Source organism: Rhinolophus ferrumequinum, chromosome 10 (genome assembly GCF_004115265.2).
Source record: "Rhinolophus ferrumequinum isolate MPI-CBG mRhiFer1 chromosome 10, mRhiFer1_v1.p, whole genome shotgun sequence".
NCBI classification, from domain to species: Eukaryota; Metazoa; Chordata; class Mammalia; order Chiroptera; family Rhinolophidae; genus Rhinolophus; species Rhinolophus ferrumequinum.
In genome coordinates, this window is record NC_046293.1 from 40,877,307 (window position 1) to 40,888,371 (window position 11,065).

Genomic DNA, 11,065 nt, shown 5'->3' on the forward strand with positions numbered 1-11,065 from the left:
CCTCTTTGTTTCCAAAACTGTTTCTGATTAGTTCATTCACTTAGTCTTTTCTTTAGATTCCTCATATAAGTGAGATCATATGGTACTTATCTTTCTCTGACTTATTTCACTTAACATAATGTTCTCTAGGTCCATCCATGTTGTTGCAAATGGTAAGATTTCTTTCTTCTTTATGGCTGCGTAGTACTCCATTGTATAAATGCACCACAGTTTCTTAATCCAGTCATCTATGTTTGTTCATTTTTGTTTTTTGGATTCCACATATAAATGAGATCATATGGTATTTGTCTTTCACTGTGAGTTTTTTCACTTAGCATAATGCCCTCTAGGTCTATCCATATTGCAGCAAATGGTAAGATTTCATTCTTTTCTATAGCTGAGTAATATTCCATTGTATATATGTACCAAAATTTCTTTATCCAATTGTTTATTGATGGGCACATAGATTGCTTCCATATCTTGGCTATTGTAAATAATGCTGCAATGAACACGAGGGTGCATATATCTATTTTTTTTAAGGGGGGGGATTTTATTGGGGAAGGGGAACAGGACTTTATTGGAGGAACAGTGTGTACTTCCAGGCCTTTTTTCCAAGTCAAGTTGTTGCCCTTTCGATCTTAGTTGTGGAGGGTGCCGTTCAGCTTCAAGTTGTTGTCCTTTCAGTCTTAGTTGTGGAGGGTGCAGCTCAGCTCGAGGTCCAGTTGCTGTTGCTAGTTGCAGGGGGCGCAGCCCACCATCCCTTGCGGGAGTCGAACCGGCAACCTTGTGGTTGAGAGCCCACTGGCCCATGTGGGAATCAAACCAGCAGCCTTTGGAGTTAGGAGCATGGAGCTCTAGCTGCTTGAGCCACTGGGCCGGCCCCTGTATATATCTTTTTGAATTACTGTTTTGGATTTCTTTGGATAAATACCCAAAAGTGGAACTGCTGGGTCATAGGTATTCTATTTTTATATTTGGATTGTTTCCACTTTGGGGCTGTCATGAATAATACTGCTATAAACATTCATGTACAAGTTTTGGGGTGGACATATGCTTTCATTTCTTTTGGGAACACATCTAGGAGTTCAATTCCTGGGTCACATAAGCTGCTGGGTCATAGGGTACCTGTATGTATAAACTTTTGAGGAACTGCCAAATTGTTTTCCAAAGTGGCTGCCCCATTTTATATCCTGCCAGCAGGGTATGAGGTTTCCAATTTCTTATTCTTTCCAACACTGGATATTATTTTGTCTTTTTGATTATAGCCATCCTAGTGGCTATGTAGTATCTCATGGTTTTGATTTGCATTTCACTAATGGTTAATGATATTGAGCATCTTTGCTTGTGTTTGTTGGCCATTTGTGTATCTTCTTTACAGAACTGTCTAATCGGTTCCTTTTCTCATTTTTAAGTTGCGTTTTGCTAGTTACTGGATTCTCAGTTGTCTTTTTTCTTTCAGCACTTTGAATATGTCATCCCACTGCTTTTTGCCTTCATTGTTTCTGGTAAAAAGTCCACTATTAAGCTTACTGGGGTTCCCTTATACATCTATAGTATTCCTTTTGCTGCTTTCAGATTTTTTTTTGGCCTTTGGCTTCAGCATTTTTACTATATTTCTATGTATGGATCACTTTCTGTTTACCTTACAAATTCATTGAGTTAATTTCATTTCATTGAGTTTCTTGGATGTGTTGATTAATGTTGCTCATTAAATCTGGCTTTTAGCTATTATTTCTTTAAAAAAGTTTTCTCTTCCTTTCTCTCTCCTTTCATTCTGGTACTCCCAACACATGTATGTTGACATATTTAATGCTGTCCCATACTTGTCTGAGGTTCTGTTCCATTTTCTTCATTTCATTTTCTTTCTGTTCCTTAAATGGCATACTCTCTATTGATTTATCTTCAAGTTCATTAATTCTTTCTTCTGCCAGTTCAAATCTACTGTTGAGTCCCTCTAGACAATTTTATTTCAATTATTGTGCTTTTTCAATTCCTGTTTGATTCTTTTTTATTTTATTTTATTTTTTAAATTAGTTTATTAGGGTGACAGTTGTTAGTAAAGTTACAGATTTCAGGTGTACAATTCTGTAATACATCATCTCTATGTCACATTGTGTGTTCAGTTCTTTTTTATATATATAATTTCTATCAATTTCCATTTGGTTCTTCTTTATATATAATTTCTATCTCTATTGATATTCTCTATATGATGAGACATTGTCATATCTTCCCTTACTTCTTTCGTTTTTCTTTTTAAAAATTAAGGTGAGGGGGCTGGCCTGGTGGCTCAGGTGGCTGGAGCGCCATGCTCCAAACGCCGAGTTCGCTGGTTTGAGTCCCACATGGGCCAGTGTGGGAATAGCTAAGATTGTGAACAATGGCTCTCCCTGGAGCTGGGCTACCATGAGCAGCCGGAAGTTGGCGTAAGCTGTTGTGAGCTGCCACGGGCTGCTGTGCTGCCGTGGACTACTGTGTGCTGCCAGGAGTGGCCGGTGGCCAGCGTTAAGGGGCCAGCAGTCAGTGTGAGTGGCCAGCAGCCAGCGAGAGCTGCCATGAGCTGCTGTGAGCAGCCGACCGACGACTGGTGACCAACTGCCTCAGGCGGGGGGGAGTGCAAAGCTCACAATACCAGCATTGTCCAGGGAGCTGTGTCCTACACCACTAGACTGAGAAACAACGGCTTGAATCGGAGTGGGGCTGGGGGGGTGGAAGAAGGGGGAAAAATTAAGGTGAAATTCAGATAGTATAAAATTAATCATTTAAAGTGTACAATGCAAAGGCATTTTGTGCATTCACAATATTGTACAACCATCACCTGTATGTAGCTTTAAAACATTTTCATTAGTTCAATTAAAAAACTGTACCAATTAAGGTGTCAATCCCCATTCCTCTCTCTCCCCAGTACCTGGCAACTACCAATTTGCTTTCTGATGCTATAGATTTATCTATTTCAGATATTTCATATAAATAAATTCATACAATATGTGGCCCTTTGTGTCTGGCTTCTTCCACTTAGCATAATGTTTCCAAGGTTCATCCATGTTGTAGCATGTATTGGTACTTCATTCCTTTTTAGGGCTGAATAACATTTCATTGTATGAATATACCACGTCTTGTTTATTGATTCATTGGGGATGAACATTTTGTTTGTTTCCATCTTTTGACTATTGTGAATAGTGCCGCTATGAACATTTGTGAACAAATATTTATTAGAGTACCTAGTTTCAATTCTGTTAGGTATACACTTAGGAGTGGAACTGCTCAGTAATATGGTAATTCTATGTTTAACTTTTTGAGGAACTGCCAAACTGTTTTCCCTTTTACTTCTTTAAGTGTAGTTTTCTTTAGTTCTCTGAACACTTTCATAATAGTTTGTATGAAGTTCAAAGACAGTTTCTGTGGTCTGTTTGTTTCCCCTTGTGTATGGGTCATACTTTTTGTTTCTTTGTTTATCTTGCAATTTTTTTTAAACTGTTTAAATAATATAATGTAGTAACTCTGGATACAGATTCCCCCCAGACTCGTGGTTGTGTACTTGCTTATTTGTTTAGTGACATGGCAGGGCTATTTTAGTGAAGTTTATTTCCCTCACTGTATGCAACCACTGATGTTGCTCCTTAGTGGGCACAAGCATTGTCACCCTGCAGTGACAGTGGTTTTAGTAGGGCTCTTTTTGACTATCTCTTTGATTATTCTGTTAAGCCTCTATTGCAGAGGTGTCCAAACTTTTTTCAACGTTTTTTACCAAGGGCCATATGCGGTAAAATACACAAACAGCCGGGCCACTCACTCGAGGTGAAGCACGTATTGCCTCACCTGGTTTATTTAAGTAAACTAAATATATTTTTGGAATTTGCTGCGGGCCAATTAACAATGGATTGCGGACCACTGGCCGCAGTTTTGACACCCCTGCTCTATTGGTATCACACCTCGTTGTTAGCATTCACCCATTGCAGATTGACTGCTCTAATGTTTTCAACAATGCCTGGGAGTCTATTGCTCCACAAAGTCATCCAGTTCACTTTGGACTCCTTTGTGGTATTAGTTTCTAAGGTTTGTTCTGACCTCAAGACTCTTCTTAAATGTATCTTTCCTGGGTTTTCTCTAGTAAACTTGCTAGCCTATGTTTAGCTTGTGTCTCACATGAAGCGATAAGCCTTTTTGTAATTAATACCAAAATCTCCATTGATTTTGAGAGTGCCCTTAGGCTTTAACTTTACCAATCCTCTGTTTCAAATAAAGTCAGTTTCTTGAGAGCTGTGGTATTCTTTGTTTTGCAGCTTGCTCCCCCACTGTGGAAAATATCTGCGAGCCACAATTTCAGAGCTGAAAGCAGGGATAATGATATGCTTCTCTCTGAGTGACACTCCTGATTTAGCAGTAGGATGTTGAGCAGTAGCCTCTAGTCTTCTGGGCTTCCCTCTTCTAGGATAGAACCTCCACCCATGAATGAGCTGGCATGAAGGAGATTGAGACCCCAATATTCTCAGCATAATATGCTGAAATAGAGCCTCTGCCACATTTAGAGAGGTAATAGGGAATATGTAACTAGCCTCCTAGCCTACCTCTGTCCCCTGAGGACCCCAGTAGAAACAAAATAGAATCCCAAGAAGGAAAGGGGAAACCAAAGCTTTAAAGACTTAATAGCTGCCAGAGTATTCAGACAAGCCTTTCTCAAGTATAAGCATACCTCGGAGATACTGCAGGTTTAGTTCCAAACCACCACAATAGAGCAAATACTGCAATAAAGTGAACGACATGAAATTTGTTGGTTTCCCAATGCATATAAATGTTTACACTATATTCTAGTTTATTAAGTGTATAATAGCATTATGTCTAAAAATATACATACTTGTATTTTAATATGCAAATACTTTATTGTTAAAAAATTCTAACCATCATTTGAGCCTTCTGCAAATTGTAATGTTTTTGCTGCTGGAGGGTTTTGCCTTGATGTTGATAGCTGCTGGATGATATTGATAGCTGCGGAAGGTTGGAGTGGTTGTGGAAATTTCTTAAAATAAAAAAAAATAAAGTTTGCTGCATTGATTGACTCTTCCTTTCATGAACAATTTCTCTGTAGCATGTGATGCTTTTCATAGCATTTTATCCACTGTAGAACTTCTTTTAAAATTGGAGTCAATCCTCTCAAACTCTGCCACTGCTTTATCAACTATGTTTATATAATATTCTAAATCCTTCGTTGTCATTTCAACAATCTTCACAGCATATTCACCAGAAGTCAATTCCATCTCAAGAAACCACTTTCTTTGCTCATCCATAAGAAGCAACTCCTCACCTATTAAAGTTTTATCATGAGAGTACAGAAAATTCAGTCACATCTTCAGGCTCCACTTCTTATTCTAGCTCTCTTCTATTTCCTCCACTATAGTCTTGAATCCTCAAGGTCATCCACAAGGGTTGGAATCAACCATAGGGAAGAATCCAAACTCCTGCTAATATTGATATTTTGACTTCTTCCTATGAATCATGAATGTTCTTAATAGTATCTACAATGGTGAATCATTTCCAGAAGGTTTTCAATTTACTTTGCCCAGATCCATCACTATAATCCACCAATCTACACCTCTAGCTGCCACCATGGCAGCTATAGCCTTATAAAATGTATTTCTTAAATAATAAGACTTGAGAGTCGAAATTAGTCCTTGATCCATGCGCTGCAGAATGGATATTGTATTAGCAGGCATGAAAACAACATTATTTTTTAAAAAAATTTTTTAACAACATTAACCTTGTTGTGAATCTCCATCAGAGCTTTTAGGTGACGATGTACATTGTCACTGAGCAGCAATATTTTGAAAGGAATCTTTTTTTCTGAGCAGTAGGTCTCAACAGTGGACTATTCACCAAACCACACTGTAAACAGACGTGTTGTCATCCAGGCTTTGCTGTTCTATTTAGAGAGCACAGGCAGAGTAAAATGAGCATAATTCTTAAGGGCCCTAGGATTTTTGGAATGGTAAATAAGCATTGGCTTCAACTTGGAGTCACCAGCTGCATTAGCCCCAACAAGAGAGTCAGCCTGTCCCTTGAAGCTTTGAAGCCAGATATTGACTTCTCTTTTCTAGCTATGAAAGTCCTAGATGGCATCTTCTTACAATAGAAGGCTGTTTCATCTACATTGTAAATCTGTTGTTTAGTGTAAGCTACCTTCATTAATTATCTTACCTAGATCTTCTGGATAATTTGCTTCAGCGTCTACATCAGCACTTGCTGCTTCACCTTGCACTTTTATGTTAGAGATGGCTTCTTTCCTTAAACTTCATGAACCAACCTCTGTTAATTTCAAACTTTTCTTCTGCAGCTTTTTCACCAATCTTAGCCATCATAGAATTGAAGAGCATTAGGGCCTTGTTCTGGATTAGGCTTTTGGCCTAAGGGAATAATGTTGTGATTAGTTTGATCTTCTGTACAGATCAAACATAACCAAAACTTTCTCCATATCAGCAAAAAGGCCGTTTCATTTTTTTATCATTCATATGTTCCCTAGAGTAGCACTTTTCATTTTCTTTAAGAACTTTTCCTTTAGATTCACAACTTGGCTGTTTGGAGCAAGAGGCCTAGCTTTTGGTTTCTCAACTTTTGAGATACCTTCCTCAGTAAGTATAATCATTTCCAGCTTGTTTTAAAGTGAGACATGTGATTCTTCCTTTCACTTGAACATTTAGAGGCCATTGTAGGGTTATTAAATTGCCTACCATCAATATTGTTGGGTCTCAAGGAACAGGGAGGCCCAAGGAAAGAGAGAGACGGGGGAATGGCTAGTCAGTGGAGCAGTCAGAACACACACATTTATCGATTAAGTTTGCCATCTTATATGGGTGTGGTTCATGGAGCCCCAAAACAATTACAATACCGTGTTTCCCCGAAAATAAGACCTAGCTGGACAATCAGGTCTAATGTGTCTTTTGGAGCAAAAATTAACATAAGACCCGGTATTATATTGTATCATATCATATTATATTATACCTGGTATTGTATTGTATTGTATTATATTACATTACATTACATTATATTCGACTCAGTCTTATAGTAAAATAAGACCAGGTTTTAATTTTTTGCTCCAAAAGACGCATTAGAGCTGATTGTCCAGCTAGGTCTTATTTTCGGGGAAACATATCATACAACCCAACAATTCCACCTCTGGGCATATATCTGAAGAAAATCAAAACACTAATTCAAAAAGATACATGTACCCCTATGTTCACTGCAACATTATTTACAATAGCCAAGATATGGAAGCAACCTAGGTGTCCATCAATAGAAGAATGGATAAAGAAGATATGGCATATATATACACAATGTAACATTAGCCATAAAAAGCATAAAATCTTGCTGCTTGCAACAACATGGATGGACCTAGAGTGTATTATGCTAAGTGAAATAAGTCAGACAGAGAAGGACAAATACTTCTCTGTATGATTTCACTTAAACAGGGAATCTAAAAAACAAAACAAATGAACAAACAAAACAGAAACAGACACAGTGATATAGAAAATAAACTGATGGTTGCCAGAGGGAAAGGTTATAAGTGGAAGGACAAAAAAGGTGAAGAGGAGTGAGAGGTACAAACTTCTAGTTACAAAACAAGTAAGTCACGGGGATGTAATGCATAGCATAGGGAATACAGTCAATACTATTGTAATAACTTCATACAGTGATAGTTACTAGACTTATTATGGTGGTCACTTTACTTTGTAAGGTATGCAGGTGTTGAGTCACTGTGTTGTACACCTGAAACAAATATGATGTTGTATGTTAACTATATATATATTTTTAATGAACTGTTTTGTTTTAATTTTATTGGGGAATACTGGGGAACAGTGTGTTTCTCCAGGGCCCATCAGCTCCAAGTCGTTGTCTTTCAGTCTAGTTGTGGAGGGCGCAACTCAGCTCCAAGTCCAGTTGCCGTTTTCAATCTTTAGTTGCAGGGGGCACAGCCCGCCATCCCATGAGGGAATTGAACCGGCAACCTTGTTGTTCAGAGCTCGCGCTCTAACCAACTGAGCCAAACGGCCGCCCCTCTGGAAGCTCAGCAGCAGCTCATTGTCTTCAATCTAGTTGTGGAGGGCGCAGCTCACTGGCCCATGTGGGAATCAAACCGGCAACCCTGTTCTTCAGATCTCCCGCTCTAAGCAACTGAGCCATCCGGCCGCCCCTCAACTATAATTTTTTTTTTAAATCACAGTTGGCCTGGCTCTAGAGGGATCTTTCTTTTTTGTGGAAAAATGACCACTTTCAGGGACACTTTAATCGTCACTCATACCACCTGAAGCAATGCCATTGGCTCAGTGGGGCCCTTGATTCACCGAGGTTTCCCAAAATGTCTCGGCCTGATTCACTGATGGTCAGCTCAGTTGAAAGCTGATGGTGTTCACTGGGTGTCAGTAGCTGTCCAGCCCAAATGACAACTTCGGAAGACAGACTGCAATTATGGGCTGATGAGCACAATGCACGAAGGAAAGCTGTTACCCTTGCCTTAGACTACTGGTCTGAAAACTATGGCCTATCAGCCAAATCTGGCCTGTTTTCTGCTTCTGTAAATAAAGCTTTCTTAGAACACAGCCATGTCCAGTCATTTATGTATTATCTATGACTGCTTTCACACTATAATGGCAGAGCTGAGGCTACAATAGATCATGTATAGACAATATTCACATAAACTTCTGTGTGGGCCACTTACCAGAACACCTGATTGCATCATCAAAGACATTCAAACTGCAAACCAGGAAAATCCATCAGATTAAAACTGCCATCCTCAGTCCATCATCTAAAGATTCAAGCTCAAATCCAGAAATTTTCTCACCTGGCTGCTCTTTAGACTCAGAAACTGAGTTTATAATTGCTCCAATTATTAATCTTTATCTTTCTTTTGTTTCCATAGAAATGCCTCTTATTAAATACCTGATTGATCACATATAGAAGCCTAACTTAGATGGAAGCTTACCTATACTGCTTCCTGAAATAAGATATCCTCGTGTTTGTCCTGTCCTAAGTAATCATGACATAGTTCAACACTATAAGGCACTAATGCAATATTAAAAGGCTTAGCTCCACCAGGCTCAGAAAGCTTTCTGTGATTCACTTCCAAAAGAAGACAATGTGCCCCACACATTAGAACCTGGAGAGTTTATTGGAAAGGATATCAACAAAAGACTTCACTTAAACGTCATTAGGAGAGAACTTAGTCTTTGCAAAATCTCTATCATTATAGCATGAATCTATAAACCATTTAGTCAGAATTATTAGACAATTACATAGCCTTGGAACACTAACCACCCAACAAGGAGGTGCATGTGCTGTAAATGGTAAAAAATGTTGTTTCTATGTTAATAAATCCCGAATTGTTCCCCCCAATTTAACAGATCTTAAAGATCACATACCAATCTTTCACCAAATAGGCAACACTTCTTCCACTGATTTGTTTGATTAAATTTTGGCTCCTGGAAATCTCTACTCCAGGGAATTTTTCAAGGCAGGGCTATTATTCTCCTCATAATCATCATATTAACCTCCTTAGTGCATTGTATCCTCTCAAAAGTTTTAAATGCCTTTCGGCAACCACTCGCACATCTATCAGGATCAGACAACTTGAAACATTCACTACCCCACCGCCCATGTCCGGGATGACTAGGCAACTACAGATAACAGTGATTACATGACCATCCATCCCAATGACTACATGGACAGTGGCGGTGAGAGTAACACTATATGGGTTCACACTCTTAGCTTGCTGAATGACCAAAAGGGAATGATTTTCTAAATAAAATACAATGGAGACTACACTTGAAAATCCCCCCAGCAGACCAAACCAATGAGGCCACATACACGAGAGACTTAATCTAGTTTATTTCACGAACGAAGCAAAATTTAACAGGTTATATCTTGTAAATGCCTCTGATAATCAACTTAAGTAGTCTTCCTAAAACAGGATAAGACAATCACTCTTAACAAACCCCCTGCTGTCTGTAAACTCCCACAGTAATAAGCATCGTGTAAACAACTTCCTCGTTCTGTTTATAAGCCATCCTATCACTACATGCCTCTGAGCTGTTTCTCCCTCAATATAACATTCATACCAAGTAAAGCTCTTTGACATTTCTTTTGACACTAGACATCCTTCTAAGGACTTCACACGTTAAACTTCCTCTTCACGACAACTCCATGAGATAGGTACTCTTTGCTACACTCATTTTATAGATCAAGAGCTTGTTGCCCTCCCCTGGTCACACAGCTCGAGGCTGGCAGTGCCGGCAGCTGAACCCCGCTACCGCAATCGAAGATCTGTGCTGCCTCAAATGTATCCCAGTTACAGTAACTGGGGGGAACTCTGCTGAAGGCTTTTGACAGTCCCATCTAGAGTTTTGTTCTACCAAGGCTTTCGGCTCCGGCCGCAAACAGGCCACTCCCGGGAAATACCGGGGTGTCGCGCTGTCAAGGCTGACTGGGAATTCGTACGCCCATCCAGAGGCGCCAAGGGCGGAGGACAGACGGGCAACCCTGCCCAGAAGCCCATTTGGGCACAACTGTCCTCAATGAAGAGACGATTAACCAGGAGCCCAGGAAGAGAAACACCAGTGGGGCCTCTACGTAGGTCCGGAGGGGGGAAGGGGCGGGAGGGAAAGCAGTTAAGGGCACGCCGGGCGGTGGAGGTGCTGGGCCTGGACGAAGAAGAGGCGGAAACAGGGTGGACTCACAGATCCAGGAGCTGACTGACCGGCCGCGGGTTGGACATCGCGGCTATTCTCGGGAGCCTCTTCCGTAGTGCCAGGGCCGCGCAGGCCCGGCCAGAGACCGTCCTTCAACTCCCACCCCTCACACAACGCGTAGAACCTAGTGACGACGCACGGGTTCTTCCGGTGTGTGGGGCGGGGCCACGCTCGGGACTGCAGAAGCAAAGAATAAAGAATCCTTGGGGCGGAGCCTCTGAGGGCTCCGCGGCAGGGGTTGGGGGGATGATAAAATATAGAGTAGCCCTAAGCTCGCGTGAAGCACTACGGGAATTGTAGTTTTTCCACTTTGCGGGCTCCGGCTCCAGGCGGTTTTCTCGGAGTTCGGCCCTCGC

At 40.5% G+C, this 11,065-nt stretch overlaps 1 protein-coding gene across 2 annotated transcripts in view; it reads right to left on the reverse strand.

Moving 5' to 3' along the window:
• AMN1 (antagonist of mitotic exit network 1 homolog) overlaps window positions 1–10,863 on the reverse strand; it is a 48,304-nt gene extending 37,441 nt beyond the window's left edge. The window contains exon 1 of one of the 2 annotated variants that reach the window (XM_033118356.1): window positions 10,698–10,863. In XM_033118356.1, the coding sequence (XP_032974247.1) occupies window positions 10,698–10,735 (38 nt within the window). In that variant the 5' untranslated portion in view covers window positions 10,736–10,863. The remainder of the gene's footprint in view (window positions 1–10,697) is intronic. The other variant, XM_033118357.1, reaches the window with a different exon arrangement.
• Between the last annotated feature and the right edge of the window lie 202 nt (window positions 10,864–11,065).